The sequence below is a fragment of the Notolepis coatsorum genome, assembly GCF_963971535.1.
Source record: "Notolepis coatsorum genome assembly, chromosome: 5".
In the NCBI taxonomy this organism is placed as follows: domain Eukaryota; kingdom Metazoa; phylum Chordata; class Actinopteri; order Aulopiformes; family Paralepididae; genus Notolepis; species Notolepis coatsorum.
Window position 1 is genome coordinate 150,754,256 of NC_140169.1, and position 22,941 is coordinate 150,777,196.

Consider the following 22,941-nt stretch of genomic DNA (forward strand, 5'->3'; position numbering starts at 1 on the left):
CTCCTTCTCGCTTTCACCACAAGGAAGTGCCCGGTAGTACCCCACTTGACGTGTTGTTAGTTGAAAAGAGTTGTGACGAGTTTACATTGTGCTAAATTTTTTCTTCTCTCACATTTGTTGTAAAGAAAAAGTTTGGGTCATAATGTATTCCGCGGAGAGTAGACCCGCTAGACCTACTCTTCACCAGCGGTTCTCCATTCCCGCCTCCGTCGTGCGTTTTGGTGCTGGGCTGTTGCCACTTTCATGGTTGCCGACCCAGCCCAGGAGACAGCCGATGGATAGTTTGCCTCTCCGAAGAGCCGAGGAGTCGGTGCCGTCGCTCCGGCGATGGCCTGATCTCGACTCTGGTTCTTCTGGTTCCGGGGAATCGTCCGTTGGTGAACGGGGGGTTGTCTTGGAGCCAGAGGATTTGCGACGCAAACTTTTCGCGTCTGCCCATTCACGTCGCAAGATGGTAGCGTGCAGACGCGAACGGCCTGGGTTTGGGGAACTGCTGGAGACCAGCGAGGATGCGTCCGGCTCTGGATTTCCGATGGAAACTGAGGACTTCATGGAAGAGGCGGACGGATTCTTGTATGATGGTCCCGTGGAGGAGAGTATCCCTCCTCAGGAGACCCCGGAGGGGGGAGAAATGGCTCCATGGGGCTCCCTGTTCGAGGATGTCGAGGAACCACCTTGGCCTCATCAGCAGGATGCCCTACTGTCGGCCACATCAGACTGTGGCTCCTTAACCAGTCGCAGCCTGCTGCATGTGAGGGATGCGGGGTCGGTGGAGGAAAGTCCGCAGGGGGAACTGCGGGCTTTGTTTCCCGACCTCATGGCGGTAGCCGCCGCCGCAAACGGCGTGCCGCTGCCATTGCCTGCACCTGTCCCTGATGATCTCATAGGTCATCCCTGGCAGCGTCGCCCAGTGAGAGGGGTGGACGTTGTCTACCCATTTTTCCCCTCGATGGGGGCCTATGTTCGTCGGGGTCAGGCGGTGTCCAACATCATGGGACTAACTCCCACCTACGTACCAGTTACGCGGGTGTCGGGGTTAGTCAAAGGTATGGGGGAGGGCGTGCCTCGGCTTGACAGTCCGATGGCCGCTCTCCTCTGTCCGGATATGGTGTGGGAACCCCTATGCAAGCCGGTCCTCCAGGGGAAATCGGCTAGGCGATTGGCTTATTGGGGTGACCAGTCATTCATCGCTGGTACACAATCGCTGGCTGCGGCGTCCAACATCGCCCACCTGGCTAGATTTGTATCGGGGATCATGACGGGCGGCACGGATCTGAACGAGGTAAAATGAGATCAGATCACCCAGGCTGCAGGAGCTGTCCTGCACCTTTCCCAGGTGCTGGCCATAGCCATGTGGAAAGTGCGTGCCCTGGCCACCCTGGGCCAGCGTCATCTTTGGCTGGAGCAGGCCCGTGTGCCAGAGAAGAAGAGAGCCCCTCTTCTGACGGCCGCCCTCTCCGACGCTGGTCTGTTCGGGAAGGCCCTGCGGTTGATGACCTCGACATGCAGAGAGATGGCAGAGGAGAGATCCATCCTCCAACCCCATTTTCCGCCTCCCGTCTTTGCCGGTGGAGTCAGAAGGCTTCCGCGACGTCGAGCCGTCTCCGTCGCCGCTACCACTGCCTCCGCCGCCGCTGCTGGCCCTTCCAAGAGGGCCAGGAGAAGAGACGGCGCTTCTGCCACCGCCGGCCCATCCACGACCGGAGGAGACGGTAGGGAACGTTGTGTCCAGCAGACAGTAACCTACCGTCCCTCCGGGGCTCCTCGGGGTGGCAAGACTCGAGCGGCGCGAGGTGGCAGACGCCGCTGAGTGACTTTTCCCCTCTGTATCCCCTCTCTTTTACACCCTCCCCGGCCCCTCTATGATTTTGTGCCTTAAAAAACATAAATAAAAAAGTTCCCCGACATAAGGGGGACTGTGTTTTGGCCGAACAAACTGTGTGTTTCTTCAACAATTCATATGGTGGGGTTGTGTATATATGAATCTGCACTTTTACGTTGTGAGATGAGTCGTGTTGTGTTACGAGGTTAAGCAAGGTCTGCAACATACACTCAGTAATAGGTTCTATTAGCTTGATGCTCCACATGCAGGTAGAAACTGGTGTTATTCCATTGCTTGAACTAAGTATATGTGTCTCACAATGCTGTGTTGTTTAGTTGCAGTAACTAGCCGTTACTCTCGGTCAGCGTTTTTTGCTATGTACGACATAGTCAACGGGTGTAGGATTCACACACATGCGACTTGTGTTTTGTTGTAAATCCTGTTCACATTTTGTGGGTAGCGGGCATTGTATTAGCTTATGCCAGGGCTATTCAACTAAATTGTTCAGGGGGCCACATTGTCAGAAACCCAAGGGGCCAGGGGCCGGACTGCCATGGCGCCTCCCCGTGCTATGAATATATGTACACTTGACACAACACGCAACCACATTTTCACAACTTTTATTTAACTACATTGCAAAAGTAGTATACTTTTCAAAAAAAGTGCTTCATTTATGTGCCACATCTGCAACATCTCCTGCAGAAAGTGCTTCATTTATGACTGTGCAACAACTGCAACATCTCCTCTTCAACATTTCAATATAAAAATAAAATAAAAAACAAACAAGTGCATGATGTGCATCTGAACATTCTAACATCAACACTTGAACAAAAAAACACATTTATAGTGCAGCTGAGCTTATGAAAAAGTGCTTCATGTCTGTGCAACAACAGCAAATCACAGCATCTTATTAGCACTTATTGTCCACTCTTAACTCTCAAACATCAGGGGGGTGGGGGGCAGACAGGCCTAGCCTACATACACACATCTAATAAGAGCGATTGCACTTCTTTGACTGGGCAATGGCAGAGAAAGAGGGTTCATAGGAAGTGAGGGCTACCCGCAAACAGTGATGCAAATGCTCATTTGTCAAGGAGGCACGTTGCTTGTTTTAATGGCATTCATGTGAGAGAAACTGGATTCACAGGTGTATGTTGAGCCAAACATTGTTAGCACAGATATTGCCAGCGTTTTTATTTTGGGGAATGTCTTGACATGAATACACTTTATCCAAAATGTTGTGGTGGATTCATTCTCAAGTGCCTGCTTCAGAGCAGATGATGCTTGCATGTCAATTATTTCATGTTGCAGGAGACCTTCATCAATGTGAAGTGATGCAAGGAACTCTTGTCCTTTTGTGGAAATAGCAGCTACATTGGCAAATGGGTTGCTCACAAAATGCATCAATTCTCTGGACCAGCGTTTCCGTTAGCCGGTAATTACCGGTATTTGACTGGCAAAATCTGTTGAAGTCCGACATATTTAATCTCTCCGGTCATAATGTCCGGTGAAAATAATTCCCTCTAAACACAATTAGATTATTTGAATTGTATTAAAATAGGCTAAAATTATATAGCCTATGCGATGAACGAAACAATCTCACCAAGCAGCCGGTCTAATAATGACATCCTGCTGTCAGCGCGAGCTGGCTGCTGATATATTTACGTGAAGCATGGCTTGGCAGGGTGCAGTACTCCAATTCAGCCATTGGCAATTCAGCTGTTGGGTGGGGGCGCTGCTGACACCACTGCTCTGCTCTGCCTGCTCCAAGTGCTCCATGCTTCACGTAAATATATCAGCAGCCAGCTCGCGCTGACACAGCGGTGCCAAATTTCTCAGTTCTTCGCTTGATATAATTAATACAAATGTCCAATATAACGGAATTAGTTAGCTCATAAAAATGTGATTATAACAGACTGCTGTTTATTAAGGTCGGGCAGACTGCCCACCGACACCTCAAGTCGGCAGCAGCAGCACGAAGTCTCGAGGGACTTATTTTATTTGGAATATATTAATGACTGATACGCAAAAGTAGCCTAGTTTTAAGTTAAAATATTATAAATGCCTTGATGATGTCATTCTTTATATAGGTCTATCAATTGTTTTTAAGCTCAATAAACTCTGACCGGAATTTATCCCATTTGTCCGGTAGATTGAAATCTACCGGACACTCAGACCTGCAAAAAAAAATTCTAACGGAAACCCTGCTCTGGACATGTCAAATTCATCAAATCGAAAGTTTTCCCTCAATTTATCAATGAAATCTGTCATTAATTGAGTGACTTTTGGCTCAATTGTGCGTGTTAACGTTGACATAAAAAAAAAAAAAAAAAAAAAAAAAAAAAACATTAAAAAAAAAAATATTTTTTTACTTTTTTATTTTTTTTTTTATTATCATGTAATCTTTGGCGGGCCGGTCAGAATCATCCCGCTGCCGACTCCTATTACAAGACAGGAGCCAGCAGGATTCCCCGCCCGTTGTAGCGGTGTTGCTATGGCGACGCCTTCCATGAGTTACGGTGTCTTAAAGGTGTCGAGTTAGGGCGTAGGGCTCACGGTTCTGCTACGCCCGATTTATGTGTAAACTTGAGTCGGTTGGTCACGTGACTCACAGTTGGCATATCTTTTTCATGACTATAAACTCATGTGGGAAGGTGTTTCTGGGAGGGTCTGGTCTTACACTCTGATTAAAAAGAGTGACTAGATTTGAAATCATGTGAAAACGGGTTTTTTACTCCCAGCTGTGCCGTTGGTTCATACGGGTGATGCTTTTTCTTTATTATTATAAAGAGTTGGATGTGTCTATATGAATTGGAAATGGGGGTTCCTGATGAAACCAAGACTAACGTCTTTCTCAGGTCTGCCTCCCCTTAACCAATTGTGTGTATTGCGCCGTACTGGGTTGTACCCTTTCTGCAATCTGTTGGGTAAAGTTTTCATTCATTCATTCATTCATGGAGTTGATTGCATCTCGCCCCTCTTGTCGTTCCCCTGGGCATCTTGGGGATTCAATAAGATGGTCTAAATAGCCTATTGTTGATGTGGGTATGTCAAAACGCACACATAGTGCTAGCTCAGGATGTTCTGTTGGACATTGGCTGACTGGCGCGCCTTGATTGCTTGGGGTTAAAACAGCGTTTTTTATGAAGCAATTGGGATGGGGGTTTTTTCCTCTTCCGACGCCCTGTGTGGTTGTCGATGGGTTCCCGTTCATATCAGGGGATGATGACGGAATGGATCTGAACATAGGGGGAAGGGTCTCACGCCCTGGGGGTGGGCCACCGGGCGCGGTTCGCACCGAAACGTCTGGGTGGCGCCTTCTTTTTATGTTTTGAGATCAACATGCATATCTGCCCCTTCTCCTGGAGTTGGCATGTCGGCGTGGTTAGGGCACGGGACTGGTTCTGGTCGCGCTGGTCCAGATCAGTTAAACCCGTTGTCCGCCGGGGATGCAGATCTGCTGTTCTGGTACCCTGAGGGACTTGGGCTTTTTTCAGGGGGAAAAATGCTAGGTCGGTCCGTGTGTCACAGGGTTGAGCGCTATGGAACCCTTGTTGGGTACATTGTATTCTACACTGTCGTAATGGCTTACGGCCGTGCCAACCTGTACGCGCCTGATCTCGTCGGATCTCGGCCGCCGTGCAGGTTGGTCTTGGTTGGTACTTGGTTGGGTGACCTCCTGGGAATACCAAGTGCGGGGTGCTGGGGCTGGTTTTCCATTTTTTACGCTCTTCTCTTACGCGTAGCGAAGAGGGGCCTTGGGGTGGTTTTGGCCTCGGGGGACCCTGTGCTCCCCGTATCACCGGGCCCGGTCCGGGGTAATGTTCGTTGACCCGTAGGCCCGGGATAACCCTGTTGGAAATTGGAACACGGGCTGCGGCAGTGCCGCAGGTGTGTTTTGGGTTTTTTTCCTGGGGGGTTATGGGACCAACCACCGCGTAGGGTAACACCTGGGTGGTTGGTTCTCTGGTGTGTTGCTGCAGTGTCAACTCCCGGGTTCACCGGTTGAGGGTGCCCCTGCACATTCATGACGTCTGCCAATCGTGTCAGCCTTCTCTGTGGAGGCTTGGTCATGCAACAACGCCAGCATACGCCCCTTCCGCCGGGGCGGCTGTGTTCAGCTGTCCCTTCTGGCGCCTGTCTCGTCCGCAGTCTCCAGGCTAGGGTTAACAGCCTGTTGCCTGGTCTTTTTCCCCGGTGCACTGCCTGCTTCCGTTGGTTAACTCTTTGTGTGTTTACGGCCATGCTGCCTGCCTGTTACAGGGCCAGTGTGCCAGACGGTGTACTGTTGGGGAGGACAGGGCCCGCTCGGCTGAGGGGCCTTTGTCCGAATACGCTGGCGATGTGGGGGGCGGGGTCACTAAGTGCCCACCTGGTGGGGTCTTGATGCTGGCATCATGGACTTCTCCGGGCCCCCATTCCAGGGAGTCCAGTCCTTTTGGTGGGTCTGGGTCTTCCTTCGCGCTCCGCTGCTACGGCCTTGCCACGGGGTTGGGTTTGCCCTTGACCCCGTGATTCTGGGGGCAGTAACGAGGTTGTTTCCCTCCGTTCGTTCCCGGGTGGCATGCGGGTTGTGCGTGTGTGTAGTCGTGGGGTCAAGCCACGGTCTGCTCACCCTGTGCGTTGAGTTGCTTGAGTGCCTCTTCGCACGGTCGGGTCCGTCGCCCTCCCGGTAAACCTCTAATAGGGGGGGTGCCCTCCATTAGGGAGGGTCGGGGGGGCTTGGCCCTCCCTGTTCTGTTGGTTGTGGGGGGCCTTCAGCGGGGTGTATTTGTCGGCCAGTGGCTCCGCTTGGCCTCCCTTTGTGCATGAGTGATGCCAAGCGGATCCCCTAATGATACAGAACGTTAGGTTATGACTATAACCAAGTTCTGTTAATTAGGGGTGACGCTTGGCATCCGACGGCCGCTGCAGCCCTTGACCTCACCTTGTGGTGAAAGCTTGGGAAGGAGGAGAGCAGGTGACCACACACCTGCTTATGAAGGTAAGCTGATGAGGGGTGTGGTCAGACTAATACTGGTATTAAAGGTACATTTGTGGAATTTATTCAGTGCGCGTGCACGTACGCGAGGGAGTGCATGAGTGATGCCAAGCGTCACCCCTAATTAACAGAACTTGATTATAGTCATAACCTAACGATAACGAGGGTAATAGCTTCTGGTTGGGGGGGGGTTCAAAATAAAAGAGCGACGTCTATAGCAGCGGAAATACGTTTATTTTGTACATTATCTAACGTTAACACGAACCTAAACTAACTTTAGGTTAGTTGTAACGTTAGTTTAGGTTTGTGTTAACGTTAGATCGTATTTCCGCTGCTATAGACGTCGCTCTTTTATTTTGAAACCCCCCCGACCGGAAGTTAGCCTAGTTATCTGCTTTAGTGTCCGCCTACAGCTGTGTGTTGTGTGTGTGTGCGAGCTACAGCTGTGTGTTGTGTGTGCAGCCTACAGTTGTGTGTTGTGTTGTGTGCAGCCTACAGTTGTGTGTTGTGTTGTGTGCAGCCTACAGTTGTGTGTTGTGTGTGCAGTCTACAGCTGTGTGTTGTGTTGTGTGCAGCCTACAGCTGTGTGTTGTGTGTGTGTGCAGCCTACAGTTGTGTGTTGTGTGTGCAGTCTACAGCTGTGTGTTGTGTGTGTGTGCGGCCTACAGCTGTGTGTTGTGTGTGCAGCCTACAGTTGTGTGTTGTGTTGTGTGCAGCCTACAGTTGTGTGTTGTGTTGTGTGCAGCCTACAGTTGTGTGTTGTGTGTGCAGTCTACAGCTGTGTGTTGTGTTGTGTGCAGCCTACAGCTGTGTGTTGTGTGTGTGTGCAGCCTACAGTTGTGTGTTGTGTGTGCAGTCTACAGCTGTGTGTTGTGTTGTGTGCAGCCTACAGTTATGTGTTGTGTTGTGTGCAGCCTACAGTTGTGTGTTGTGTTGTGAGCAGCCTACAGTTGTGTGTTGTGTTGTGTGCAGCCTACAGCTGTGTGTTGTGTGTGTGTGTGCAGCCTACAGCTGTGTGTTGTGTGTGTGTGCAGCCTACAGCTGTGTGTTGTGTGTGCAGCCTACAGCTGTGTGTTGTGTGTGTGTGTGCAGCCTACAGCTGTGTGTTGTGTGTGTGTGCGAGCTACAGTTGTGTGTGTGTGCAGCCTACAGCTGTGTGTTGTGTGTGCAGCCTACAGCTGTGTGTTGTGTGTGAGCGACCTACAGCTGTGTGTTGTGTTGTGTGAGCGACCTACAGCTGTGTGTTGTGTTGTGTGCGACCTACAGCCGTGTGTTGTGTTGTGTGTGCAGCCTACAGCTGTGTGTTGTGTGTGTGTGCAGCCTACAGCTGTGTGTTGTGTGTGCGACCTACAGCTGTGTGTTGTGTGTGCGACCTACAGCTGTGTGTTGTGTGTGCAGCCTACAGCTGTGTGTTGTGTGTGAGCGACCTACAGCTGTGTGTTGTGTTGTGTGAGCGACCTACAGCTGTGTGTTGTGTTGTGTGCGACCTACAGCCGTGTGTTGTGTTGTGTGTGCAGCCTACAGCTGTGTGTTGTGTGTGTGTGCAGCCTACAGCTGTGTGTTGTGTGTGCGACCTACAGCTGTGTGTTGTGTGTGTGCAGCCTACAGCTGTGTGTTGTGTGTGCGACCTACAGCTGTGTGTTGTGTGTGCAGCCTACAGCTGTGTGTTGTGTGTGAGCGACCTACAGCTGTGTGTTGTGTGTGCGACCTACAGCTGTGTGTTGTGGTGTGTGCAGCCTACAGCTGTGTGTTGTGTGTGAGCGACCTACAGCTGTGTGTTGTGTGTGCGACCTACAGCTGTGTGTTGTGGTGTGTGCAGCCTACAGCTGTGTGTTGTGTTGTGTGCAGCCTACAGCTGTGTGTTGTGTGTGTGTGTGCAGCCTACAGCTGTGTGTTGTGTGTGTGTGCAGCCTACAGCTGTGTGTTGTGTGTGCAGCCTACAGCTGTGTGTTGTGTGTGTGTGTGCAGCCTACAGCTGTGTGTTGTGTGTGTGTGCGAGCTACAGCTGTGTGTTGTGTGTGCAGCCTACAGCTGTGTGTTGTGTGTGCGACCTACAGCTGTGTGTTGTGTGTGCAGCCTACAGCTGTGTGTTGTGTTGTGTGAGCGACCTACAGCCGTGTGTTGTGTGTGTGTGCAGCCTACAGCCATTCGGACGCTGATGTCATGAACCAGTCCCTGCTGGAAGCCAACATCGCCACCGAGGTCTGCCTCACCGTGCTGGACACGCTCAGCATCTTCATCATGGGCTTCAAGGTAACCGTCTGGTGTCATCATATACATAATAAAACACTTTTGTTTACTTCAAACAGGGATGACTTCGGTTTTATTAAATATTTGTATTGTCAATACTCGTATTGTTATGACCTGCATTTCTTTTACCCTTCTTCTTGTTCTCTGCATTGATTTAATTCAGTCTATTTTATGATCATTTTATGTCTATTATTACTGCTGTGAAGCACTTTGGGCTGCGATTCTTGTATGAAAGGTGCTATACAAATAAGGTTTATTATTATTATCATTATTATAATTTGTATTTATTATTATTATTATTATTATTATTATTATTATTATTATTATTATTATTATTATTATTATTATTATTATTATTATCAAGGGTCAAAGTTTTCATTTGCAAAACTGAGTTCAGAGTTTATATTTGAGTACAAAAAGTAGGCATTTTTAGAGTTTTACTATTTTGATAAATCTTTTTCACATAGTGAGTTGGTGCTCAGGAAGAACATGACTCGATGCTTAATGAATCGCTCGTGTCCGTTGGTAACCCGGTGTCTCGTGACCGTCCCCCTCTCTCTCCGCAGACACAGCTGTGCTCTGACCACGGTCACAATCCACTGATGAAGAAGGTGTTCGAGGTGCACCTCTGCTTCCTGCAGATCAACCAATCAGAGACTGCCCTGAAGCAGGTCTTCACCTCGCTCCGCACCTTCATCTACAAGGTGAGAATAAATACAAAATAACTTTCACCTGGCTCCAGATCTTTGACCTAACATCTTCATCATTGGGTCATATTCTTTGTAGATTATAAAATAATGTAACTTGTAATGTATTGTATATTTAAGCATTACATCACACGCAGGAGTGGTTTGTGACCAATAAACCATGCCTAGGGGTGGTTGTTAGGCCCGAGGCGCAGCCGAGGGTCGTTAGACCCCCCTAGGCATGGTTTATTGGTCACAAACCACGACTGCACGTGGTGTAAAGCTTTTATACAACTGCCAGATTCATCCAACCTTATTTCTATACAATAAACGCACATTAATCGAAGATTTATTGAAAAAACCATCCGCCAGAAAAAGTAGTTCCCACAACTCCATGTGGAAGCAGCTTGAAGTGCATCCAACCAAACTAACACATCCAACTGTATTATTGGAATGATTGAGAGAAGTTGCCTCATGTGGAAGCAGCTTGAAGTGCATCCAACCAACTAACACATCCAACTGTGTATTATTGGAATGATTGATTGAAAATTTTATTACCAGATGCAGAATATAAAGTAGGTAAAACAAATTAAAACGTTTTCTTTGCCCTATAGGAAAAAAACGTTTTCTTCGCCCTATTTTTTTATTTATTTCTTTTAGCCTAAACTTAACCAGTTGGAAACCAGGGGTACAGTAATAAAATTAGCAATCAACCAATCAATCAATTCAATAGACCATGCTCACTTAAAACAGCGCTGCTTCTCTCTCAGTCTGACTCCCCCGCTGTTGCAGACAGGAGTGTGTGTGTGTGTGTGTGTGTGTGTGTGTGTGCGTGTGTGTGTGTGTGTCACAGTGTGTGTGTGTGTGTGTGTGTGTGTGTGTGTGTGTGTGTGTGTGTGTGTATGTGTGTGTGTGTGTTTGTGGGTACGCCAGCGTCGGACAGTGAGAGTGAACGCTGCAGTGCAGTCAGTGGGGAGGAAGTAGAAATTTAAATCTATCAATTAATCAATCAAACAATCCGCGATTTTTCTTTTGTTCTAGATTGAGTCAAGACCCATCAATTACATCATCCAACATTGTTTAAAGGGCTAACACATTCCCCTTGACAGAATCGCTTCATATTTAGTCGTTATGGTGCTTTCAACATAACCATTTGATCTCCGCGATCTTGTTTTCTCCCGGAGTGAGCCGGGGAGGGTTATGTGATTTGGTTGTGGGCGGGTCCTGAGCCCAGGACCGTGGATTGTTGTCAATAAAGACGTGTGAATGGCCAATCAGAATCGAGAAATTTGCATGCCGTTGTATAATATTACTTACTCTACTACCTTGGTACTGTCTCTTTTGTTATACATTTATTTAAACCATTGTGTAGAAGCCAAAACCGACATATTAGAAGTTGTATTATTTATGGTGTTGTATTTATGTTTGAACACTAGTGGGCACACCACCTCTACTATAAGAGACATTGCTAATCAGCGCGATTTATGCACCTGCCGAGGATTCACGCTTTCAAACCTGCTTTCATTGTTGGAACTGCTTATCTAACAAACAACTGATAACTGTTCTGTTAACCATCATCATCATTCATCTTTCCTGTGGACAATAAACCCTGCAAACTGCAAAGTCATCAGAACCAGCTTGGACATTCAAACTTTTTCAACATCCACAACTTTGTTAGCTGAGTAAGAAATATCTAAGTGGGTGCATCGTGACGCTTGTCAATACATCTGGGGAGTGACAAGCGGCCACTACACATTGCATTTACTTTAAAGGGAAATGCCACCTAAATAAAGAATTATTCATTTTCACGTCCTTTTTTCAATCAATCAGTCTTCCCTATACCTCATAACCTGTCTGTCTCTCTGAAGTCCTCCCTATACCCCATAACCTGTCTGTCTCTCTGAAGACTTCCTCATAACCTGTCTGTCTCTCTGACCTCATAACCTGTCTGTCTCTCTGACCTCATAACCTGCCTGTCTCTCTGACTTCCCTGCTTGAATTACCAGGTCCAAAAACCAACGCTTTATCTTTTATTTTTAGAGCATTAACTCTTTGGAATAACCTGCCTCAAAACCTCTGCTGCATTTACAGTAGATTCACTTTTAAAAAGAAACCTAAATTGTATTTAACACTAAAGTATTTTTTGTCTGTTTTCTGTTTCTTTGCTTGCATGTAATTTTAGCCATTTTAATTGTTACATTATGCATTGTGTGTTGAGTACTGACTTTTAATAACTTTGTTTTGCAATAATAATTGTTTTTGTATGTTTTATTTTTGTGTGGACCCCAGGAAGACTAGCTGGTTGCTATGACACCAGCTAATGGGGATCCGTAATCAAATAAAATCAAAATCAAACATCATAACCCGTCTGTCTGCCCCCCTCTAACCTGTCTGCCCCCCTCTAACCTGTCTGCCCCCCTCTAACCTGTCTGTCTGCCCCTCTCCTAACCTGTCTGCCCCCCTCTAACCTGTCTGTCTGCCCCCCTCTAACCTGTCTGCCCCCCTCTAACCTGTCTGTCTGCCCCTCTCCTAACCTGTCTGCCCCCCTCTAACCTGTCTGTCTGCCCCTCTCCTAACCTGTCTGCCCCCCTCTAACCTGTCTGTCTGCCCCTCTCCTAACCTGTCTCTCTGCCCCCCTCTAACCCGTCTCTCTGCCCCCCTCTAACCCGTCTCTCTGCCCCCTCTAACCCGTCTCTCTGCCCCCCTCTAACCCGTTTCTCTGTCCCCCTCTAACCTGTCTCTCTGCCCCCCTCTAACCCGTCTCTCTGCCCCCTTGAACCCGTCTCTCTGCCCCCCTCTAACCCGTCTCTCTGCCCCCCTCTAACCCGTCTCTCTGCCCCCCTCTAACCCGTCTCTCTGCCCCCCTCTAACCCGTCTCTCTGCCCACCTCTAACCCGTCTATCTGCCCCCTCTAACCTGTCTCTCTGCCCCCCTCTAACCCGTCTCTCTGCCCTCTCTCCAGTTCCCCTGCACCTTCTTCGAGGGCAGGGCCGACATGTGCGCCTTGTTCTGCTACGAGATCCTGAAGTGCTGCAACTCCAAGCTGAGCTGCATCCGCAGTGACGCGGCGCACCTGCTCTACTTCCTGATGAAGAGCAACTTCGACTACACAGGGCGCAAGTCCTTCGTCAGGACGCACCTACAGGTGGGGAGGGGCACTACACGGGTTAGGACGCACCTACAGGTGGGCAAGGGCACTACACGGGTCAGGACGCACCTACAGGTGGGGAGGGGGACTACACGGGTCAGGACGCACCTACAGGTGGGGAGGGGTACTACACCTACAGGTGGGGAGGGGGACTACACGGGGCGCAAATCCTTCGTCAGGACGCACCTACAGGTGGGGAGGGGCACTACACGGGGCGCAAGTCCTTCGTCAGGACGCACCTACAGGTAGGGATGGGGACTACACGGGTCAGGACGCACCTACAGGTAGGGAGGGGCACTACACGGGACGTAAGTCCTTCGTCAGGACGCACCTACAGGTGGGGAGGGGCACTACACGGGTCAGGACGCACCTACAGGTAGGGAGGGGCACTACACGGGTCAGGACGCACCTACAGGTAGGGAGGGGCACTACACGGGTCAGGACGCACCTACAGGTAGGGAGGGGCACTACACAGGGCGCACCTACAGGTGCGGAGGGGGACTACACCTACAGGTGAGGAGGGGGACTACACCTACAGGTAGGGAGGGGCACTACACCTACAGGTAGGGAGGGGGACTACACCTACAGGTAGGGAGGGGGACTACACCTACAGGTAGTAGGGGTGCACCGATGTATCGGTCGGGTATCGGTATCGGCCGATAAGTGCCTTGTTGACTGCAATCGGCCTATCGGCCGATAAGCTCGAATGTGCCGATGGCAGTAGCCGATAAATATCCATCAATTTGTGTCTCGTCAAAAGGCAAAACGCGTCGCGACCTGCACAACGCCGCCCCCGGCCCCCGTTCTTTCAACCTAAAAGTGCACTTTCTTCAACCTCGAAGTAAACAAATCACAGAACGGTAGCCAGTTAGTAGGTATCAACGTGAGCTCCCGGGACGGTAGCTAGTTAGCTAGCACCATCCAGGCATCAACGTGAGCTCCCGGGACGGTAGCTAGTTAGCTAGCACCATCCAGGCATCAACGTGAGCTCCCGGGACGGTAGCTAGTTAGCTAGCACCATCCAGGCATCAACGTGAGCTCCCGGGACGGTAGCTAGTTAGCTAGCACCATCCAGGCATCAACGTGAGCTCCCGGGACGGTAGCTAGTTAGCTAGCACCATCCAGGCATCAACGTGAGCTCCCGGGACGGTAGCTAGTTAGCTAGCACCATCCAGGCATCAACGTGAGCTCCCGGGACGGTAGCTAGTTAGTTAGCACCATCCAGGCATCAACGTGAGCTCCCGGGACGGTAGCTAGTTAGTTAATAACGTTATATAGTTAGTGTTACACGTTCAATATAACATCAGCATATTATTTACCCGAACACAGCAAGTAAGCAAGGCATTACTCCGTTCATAGCTCAGTTCCATTCCGTTGCTCATTCCGTACCCAACTACCCATTCTGCAATCTGTTAATAACGTTTTCAATCAGACACATGTATAGAAAGGCTTTGTTTTATTATAACATTAGTTGCAGTAAAATCATTATGCCTCATTTAAGTCATCCTGCGGAGCTAAAAGCTAAACGTCAGCCGCGCCGTGTTGTTGTTCTAGAAAACCTCGTCAACTCAAAATCAATGGCGGACAAAAGCCGAAGTAAAAAATGTATACGGCTTGCCGATTGGTGGTAACAGCAGAGGCGGGTGCAAGCGGTGTGTGACGTAATTGGCAGAATCGACTGTCAATCAAAATGTCATTGGTTGAGACAATAGTATCTCGCTGCAGCCCAGCAGGGTAGACCATGCTGGGAGAACTAGTATCTAGATGCAGCCCTGCAGAACATACTGGGAGAGAGATAGTGCTATTTCTTGATGTTTCCTTTTTTAAGTAAGTAAAGAGGCCTATGTTCATATCGGTGAGAACAATTTGTAACACAGGATTCTTAATAGGACTAGTTGTTAAAGATCCCTAAATATTCAGCACAACAATTGAATGAGGTTGGAGTGGGGTGGAATTTGGCAATGATCACGTGATGATCACCAGTACGACACATCTTCAGTTGTGTTCCCCGACCTCATTGGGTGTTTCGGCCATTTATCACAATACACCCTCTGCCGAGGTTGGCCCACCACAGGCTGATCAGGCCTGGGTGTGTGTCGCACAGTGGCACCACGTGTTCATTTAGCAGCCCATGATGCGTTTCTACGTTTCAGCCACAACCAGTGACTGCTCCGTTCTGCTGCAGTGGCAAGTTCTTTGATTGCCTTTCGTTGGGCCTGTCCTCTGATCCCTACTTCCTTCAGGAGCCTTGTGGTGGAACTGGCTACAAAGCCTCTGCAGCCCACCTCCACTGGCCACACCTTCACGTTCCAGCCCCGCCCCTCTGCTTCAGCTGCTAAGTTGGCATATCGCAGCCTCTTCCGTTCAAATGCCTCATCGATGGCTTCCTCCCATGGGACCGTCAGCTCAACGATGAAGACACGCCGGCAAGATTTGGACCAGAGGACCAGGTCTGGGCGCAGGTTGGTCGCTGCAATTTCAGATGGGAAGGTAAGCCTCTGGCTGAGGTCTACCCGCATTTCCCAATCCCGGGCTGTGTTCAGTGGGCCTGAGTTCGGAGGTGACGGCTTGGTCCGCCGTTTCTCCCCTTCCCGGATGAAGGTTGTTTTCCGTGGGAAGGTAGTTTGGGCATTTAGAGGCATGGCCTTGGTGGTTACTCTCTTGTTCTCAAGTTCGGCAGCCAAGCACTTCAGTACCTGGTTATGGCGCCAGGTGTATCTTCCTTGAGTTAGACTGGTCTTGCAACCCACTAAGATGTGTTTGAGGGTTGCTGGGGCTGCACACTGGAGACAGGCTGGGTCCTCTCCATACCAGAGATGTAGGTTGGTTGGTGAGGGCAGGACATCATATGTGGCTCTGATGATGAAGCTTAGCCTATTAGACTCCATGCTCCACAGTTCGTTCCACGTGATTTTCCTCCTCTCCACGCCCTCCCACTTCATCCACCGGCCTTGCTGGGCTTGAGAGACTGCCTTGGCACACCTGGCTGCTTCCTCCTGGTGGCGCACTTCCTCCACCACCATGTGCCGCCGTTCGGTTGGAGTAGCCTTTTGCCATGTGGGTGTAGTTGCTTCCAATCCAAGGCCCCCTCTGCCATGTTGGACATGCCCCACTATATCCCGGTGTCTGAGGGCGGTCTTTGCCACTGCAACTGCTGCAGATGGCTTCCATTTCCTCCCCGTTGCTAGGGTTGGAGCAGCACCTCTGACGAATGGATCCCGGGATTCTGTGAGAGTCATTTCCAGCCTTGATTTGGCACATTTGTACTCCTCCACCAGGCTTGAGATTGGTAGGGAGAGGGCTCCGTTGCCATACAGGCCTATGCTGCTAAGGCCTCTCGGCAGTCCAAGCCACTTCCTCACATGTGCATTCACCAGTCTCTCCAGCCAATTGGCATGGGATAGAGTGACCTCATAGATGGCAATTGGCCACATGAGACGGGGCAGCAGTCCAAACTGAAAGCACCACAGCTTCAGCTTCCCAGGGAGAGCAGTGTTGTTGATCTGCTTGAGGCCAATGATTGTATCCTGCCTGAGTTGTTCCACCTGCTTCGAGTCTTTGAGTTCTGCGCTATACCAGCGGCCAAGGCTTTTGATAGGCTTTTCCAGAACAGTTGGTATTGGCTTGTTGTTAACGTGGAACCTCTCATTGGCGAGCTTGCCTTTGACAATGGAGATACTGCGGGATTTGCTTGGTTTAATCTCCATTCGTGCCCATTTGATGTTTTCCTGGAGTTTATCCAGCAGGCGTTTGGTGCATGCCTTTGTTGTTGTTATTGTCGTCATGTCATCCATGTACGCCCTGATTGGAGGAAGACGCAGCCCGCTCTTCAACCGTTCCCCTCCAACCACCCATCGGGATGCTCGAATAATGAGCTCCATTGCCATGGTAAACGCCAGTGGAGAGATGGTGCAGCCCGCCATTATGCCTATCTCGAGGTGCTGCCAGGCAGTTGTACTGGCCTGTGCTGTAACACAAAACTGGAGGTCTTGGAAGTAGGCTTTGACCAGCCTTGTGATGCCCTCTGGGACTTGGAAGAAGTTGAACGCTGTCCACAAAATCTCATGAGGCACTGATCCGAAGGCATTGGCAAGATCTAAGAAAACCACATGCAGGTCTTTCTTCTCCTTCTTGGCCGTCTGCAGCTGGTGCCAGATGACACTTGTGTGTTCCAGGCATCCTGAGAAACCACTTATCCCTGCCTTCTGCACTGAGGTGTCGACAAAGTTGTTCTTCTGCAAGAATACTGAGAGCCTCTGGGCCACAACACTGAAGAATATCTTTCCTTCCACATTCAGAAGACTGATCTGGCGGAACTGGTCGATGGTTGAGGAGTTCTTCTCTTTGGGAATCAGGATCCCTCCTGCCCTTCGCCATGCCTTTGGTATAATTCCTTTTTCCCATGCCACTTTCATTAGCTTCCAGAGGTACTTCAAGACACCCGGAGTGTTCTTATAGAGCCTATATGGAACGCCGTTGGGCCCAGGGGCTGAGGCTGTTCTTGCCCGCTTTACTGTGCTCTCAACTTCGCTCCATTTGGGGGGCCTTGTTTCCAGCTGGTGCTCAGGTGGTTGTATTGGTGGCATGTCATCCGGAATGCTGGCTGGCACATGCCTCTGATTGTCAGAGTAGGTCTTCCTCAGGTGATCCTCTAGTTCCCTTATGGGTACTTTGAGGGTCCCAGTTTTCTCCTTGACAAAGAGATCTTTGACAAACTTGTAGGGATCTCTGTAGAAGGTGGTCCTCATTCGCTCTTTCTTCTTGTGTTGCTTTCTCAAGCATTCTGCTCTTCGCAGTGTTGCAAGACGCTGCTTGATGTCCCCCTGTAGAGCCTCAAGTCCTTTCCTTTCCACTTCTGTGGCCTTCTTCCACTGCTTTCTCAGGCACCTTCTTTCTTTCACAAGTCTTTCAATCTCTTGTTGTCTCCTGGACTTGAGATGAGCTGATGGTTCCTTCTGTGTCCTAAGGTTCTGACTTTTCACCCCAAATCTCTCTGCTCCATAGCTGTAAATGATTTCTCCAATCTTGTCCAGCTTTCTTTCCACGCACCCTTTCAGACCTTCTAGAATATGGATAAGGTCTGTGTCGGTGGTTTCCCACTCCTTTTTCTGGCAGGATTTAGGCCACAAGATTTGAGGCTTTCGTCCGTTCATCTTCCTCTCTACTGCTGTCTGTGGCTGGATGGGCTCTGGACTCATGTCCGTTGGTGGATCTGTGCCTGATTGAGCTTCGTCTGGGGTTCTGATACCCTGTGGACTGTGGTGAATATCCTGCCGCTGGGCTTCACTGGACTGATTTGGCCTACCTCTGAGGAAGTAGTGGTCAATGCGAGGCCCCTCGCTAAGCTCTCTCAGGCACTTTTTCCTGCCCTGGTGGATCTTGAGACCCCTCTCTGATGTTATCTTTTTCCAGCCACAGATGCAGCTTTGTAGCTTGTGTCCTGCCAGTGCGGTTACTCCGTCAACTACTGTGCTGATCATTTGATTCGTTGTCGTTTCCGTTCCAGGGTCTGTTACCGTATATACAGTAGTTTCATAAAAGAAAAAGAAAAATATTACAAAAAAAAAAATATTACAAAAAAAATATATATTTAAAAAATATAAAAAAAAAATTGTTGCCACAAATATCGGAATCGGTATCGGCCGATTGTGTTAGTTGAACAATCGGTATCGGTATCGGTGGCACATTTTCATATCGGTGCATCCCTAACAGGTAGGGAGGGGCACTACACCTACAGGTGAGGAGGGGGACTACACCTACAGGTAGGGAGGGGGACTACACCTACAGGTGAGGAGGGGGACTACACCTACAGGTAGGGAGGGGCACTACACCTACAGGTAGGGAGGGGGACTACACCTACAGGTAGGGAGGGGGACTACACCTACAGGTAGGGAGGGGCACTACACCGACAGGTGAGGAGGGGGACTACACCTACAGGTAGGGAGGGGGACTACACCTACAGGTAGGGAGGGGGACTACACCTACAGGTAGTAGGGGTGCACCGATGTATCGGTCGGGTATCGGTATTGGCCGATAAGTGCCTTGTTGGGCGAGAGATGAAGGACTGCAATATCCTGTGTTTCACGGAGACCTGGCTGAAACCAGTGACTCCTGATCACAGCATCTCTCCCTCCAACTCCTTCACCATCTTCAGAGCGGACCGTACAGAGGCCTCCGGGAAGAGCATCGGCGGGGGTCTCTGCCTTATGACCAACAACAGCTGGACTAGCCCCGGGGAAGTGCAGATACTCTCCCGTTCATGCTCCGCCGACATGGAACACCTCTCGATCCAATGTCGCCCCTTCCATCTTCCACGCGAGTTCACTGCAGTAATCATGACTGCAGTATACATTCCCCCCCAAGCGAACGTCGGCAGGGCGCTAGCGGAACTACACGACCATCTAAACACACACCAGATCAAGCATCCAGACGCGGCCATGATTGTAGCCGGGGATTTCAATCAGGCGAATCTGAAAAAAGTCATGCCGTCTTTCTTTCAGCACATCGTCTGCTCCACAAGGGGAGGAAATACACTCGACCACTGTTACACCCCGTTCAGAGCCGGATACAAGGCTGTACCGGCTCCACCATTAGCGGGATCGACGAACACATCGGATCATGCCGCCATCTTGTTGGTCCCCGCTTACAAACAAAGATCACGTGACGCCGTCGTGTCACGTGAGGTAAAAAGATGGACCGACCAATCAGAGGCCACGCTTCAGGACGCACTCGATGACGTCGACTGGGGAATGTTCGAGAGAAGCACCAGTGACGTCAGCGAGTTCACAGACACTGTGGTGTCCTTCATAACAACACTCGCTGACAGTATTGTCCCCACAAAAAAGGCGAGGGTGTTCCCGAACCAGAAACCATGGGTGGACAGTACTATCAGAGCAGCTCTGAACTCTCGCACCACTGCTTATAACCTTGGCAGAAAGTCAGGAAACATGGAAGAGTACAAGACAACAGTCTACACTCTGCGCAAAGCTGTTAAACTTGCTAAGAGGACGTATGCCGACAAGATGGAGGCACAAATGGCACAGAATGACACAAGAGGCTTATGGCAGGGACTGAGGACTATAACTGACTACAAAGTCAGCGCCCCCTCAATGGGGAGCGACGACGCCTCCCTTGCGGACCAGCTCAACACCTTCTACGCGCGGTTTGGTGCAAACAGTGGTGCTGCTAGCTCAACGGCTAGTGACGTCACTGGTGCGCCGGCTGTTGTGGAGGGGGGGGGGCATCCGCGGGGGGGCGGGGACGCTCTCTCATTGACGGTACACAGTGTGAGAAGAGCATTTATGCAGGTGAACACCAGGAAGGCGGCTGGCCCAGATGGAATAACAGGACGCATACTTAAGTCCTGTGCTAACCAGCTAGCCCCTGTGTTCACCACCATATTTAATCGATCCCTGAAGGAGTCAGTGGTCCCTGCCTGCTTCAAGATGTCTACCATTATCCCGGTACCAAAGAAACCCTCCCCAGCAGGTTTCAATGACTACAGACCGGTGGCACTCACCTCTGTGGCCATGAAATGTTTCGAGAGGCTGGTCAAGGATCACATTTGTGCCTCCCTCCCCAGTGATATGGACCCTATGCAATTTGCATACAGGCCAAACAGGTCCACTGACGATGCGGTCTCCCAAGTATTGCACAGCACCCTCTCTCACCTGGACCGTCAGAAGGGGGGCTATGTGAGACTGTTGTTCATTGACTACAGCTCAGCGTTCAACACCATAGTCCCCACCAGACTGGTGGACAAGCTGATCGAGCTGGGTCTGAGCTCCGCTCTGAGCGCCTGGATACTGGACTTTCTGAGTGAAAGACCCCAGGCGGTCAGGGTGGGGGGTCAGACCTCCAACACCATCACCCTGAGCATCGGGTCCCCCCAGGGCTGTGTTCTGAGCCCCCTGCTGTACTCACTATACACACACGACTGTGTGGCCAAGTTCAGCTCCAACTCCATAGTGAAGTTTGCAGACGACACGGTGGTGGTGGGGCTGATCTCGGACAACGACGAGAAGGCCTACCGGGAGGAGGTTGAGGTACTGGAACGCTGGTGCCAGGACAACAGCCTGCTCCTGAACATTGGTAAAACCAAGGAGCTGATCGTGGATTATAGGAGAGGACAGCAGGAGACACACACACCACTGAGGATAAACGGGGCCACCGTGGACAGGGTGAGCATCTTCAAGTACCTGGTGGTCCACATCTCAGAGGATCTGACATGGTCAACACACATAGACACAGTCGTAAAAAAGGCGAAGCAGCGCCTCTACCACCTGAGACAGTTAAGGAAGTTCAGAGTATCGGGGAAGATACTCCAGTCCTTCTACTCCGGAGCTGTAGAGAGCATCTTGACTGGAAACATCACTGCCTGGTATGGAAACAGCACGGCACAGGACAAGAAGGCCCTACAGAGAGTACCACGGGTATTGCACTACCTCCCCTACAGGTTCTATACAACAAGAGGTGCAAATCCAGAGCCTGCAGAATAATGAAAGACCCTCACCACCCCAATAACAGCCTGTTGCAGCTGCTGAGGTCAGGCAGACGCCTGCGAACACCAGCTACTAGGACAGAGAGGCTTCGGCTCAGCTTCTTCCCCCAGGCCATCAGAGCCTTGAACAATGAACACTGAGGGTCACAGAACACTGAACTCTCCACACACAAGCACACATTAGCACACACACGACATGCACGCTGTGCACGCTCGCACACTAGCAGCCACTTTAACATGAGAAAGCACTCACTCATGCTGCACACGCCCACACTTATGGCCACAAAGGAAAGGTCACTTAAAAATAATATAGTAACAGTGTATTGCACTACCAAGGGACCTAGCATGTCCTTCATGCTCTGTAAATAACTATGTACAAATACCGTGATGTCCCACTATGTTACCTGTTTATTGCACAATGTTGTTTATTGGATTCCATTATATGTTGTACTACTGTATTGCACATCGTTGCGGGCAAGACCACCCGCATTTCATTGTATACTTGTATGCGGTGACAAATAAAACTCTTGACTTGACTTGACTACACCTACAGGTAGGGAGGGGGACTACACCTACAGGTAGGGAGGGGGACTACACCTACAGGTGAGGAGGGGGACTACACCTACAGGTAGGGAGGGGGACTACACCTACAGGTAGGGAGGGGGACTACACCTACAGGTAGGGAGGGGCACTACACCTACAGGTAGGGAGGCAGGTGGGGAGGGGGACTACACCTACAGATAGGGAGGGGGACTACACCTACAGGTGAGGAGGGGGACTACACCTACAGGTAGGGAGGGGGACTACACCTACAGGTAGGGAGGGGGACCACCTACAGGTAGGGAGGGGGACTACACCTACAGGTGAGGAGGGGGACTACACCTACAGGTAGGGAGGGGAACTACACCTACAGGTAGGGAGGGGCACTACACCTACAGGTGAGGAGGGGCACTACACCTACAGGTGAGGAGGGGGACTACACCTACAGGTAGGGAGGGGGACTACACCTACAGGTAGGGAGGGGGACTACACCTACAGGTAGGGAGGGGGACTACACCTACAGGTGAGGAGGGGGACTACACCTACAGGTAGGGAGGGGGACTACACCTACAGGTAGGGAGGGGCACTACACCTACAGGTAGGGAGGGGGACTACACCTACAGGTAGGGAGGGGGACTACACCTACAGGTGGGGAGGGGGACTACACCTTCAGGTAGGGAGGGGGACTAGACCTACAGGTGAGGAGGGGGACTACACCTACAGTTGGGGAGGGGGACTACACCTACAGGTAGGGAGGGGGACTATACCTACAGGTAGGGAGGGGGACCACCTACAGGTAGGGAGGGGGACTACACCTACAGGTGAGGAGGGGGACTACACCTACAGGTAGGGAGGGGCACTACACCTACAGGTAGGGAGGGGCACTACACCTACTGGTAGGGAGGGGCACTACACCTACAGGTGAGGAGGGGCACTACACCTACAGGTGAGGAGGGGGACTACACCTGCAGGTAGGGAGGGGCACTACACCTACAGGTAGGGAGGGGGACTACA

At 50.6% G+C, this 22,941-nt stretch overlaps 1 protein-coding gene across 2 annotated transcripts in view; it reads left to right on the top strand.

Moving 5' to 3' along the window:
- The window catches only part of LOC311229007 (dedicator of cytokinesis protein 9-like), a 502,654-nt gene that overhangs the window by 435,973 nt on the left and 43,740 nt on the right, over window positions 1–22,941 (top strand). For both annotated transcript variants that reach the window (XM_084314997.1, XM_084314998.1), the window contains exons 39-41: window positions 8,941–9,056; window positions 9,620–9,757; window positions 12,702–12,884. In XM_084314997.1, the coding sequence (XP_084171123.1) occupies window positions 8,941–9,056; window positions 9,620–9,757; window positions 12,702–12,884 (437 nt within the window). The remainder of the gene's footprint in view (window positions 1–8,940; window positions 9,057–9,619; window positions 9,758–12,701; window positions 12,885–22,941) is intronic.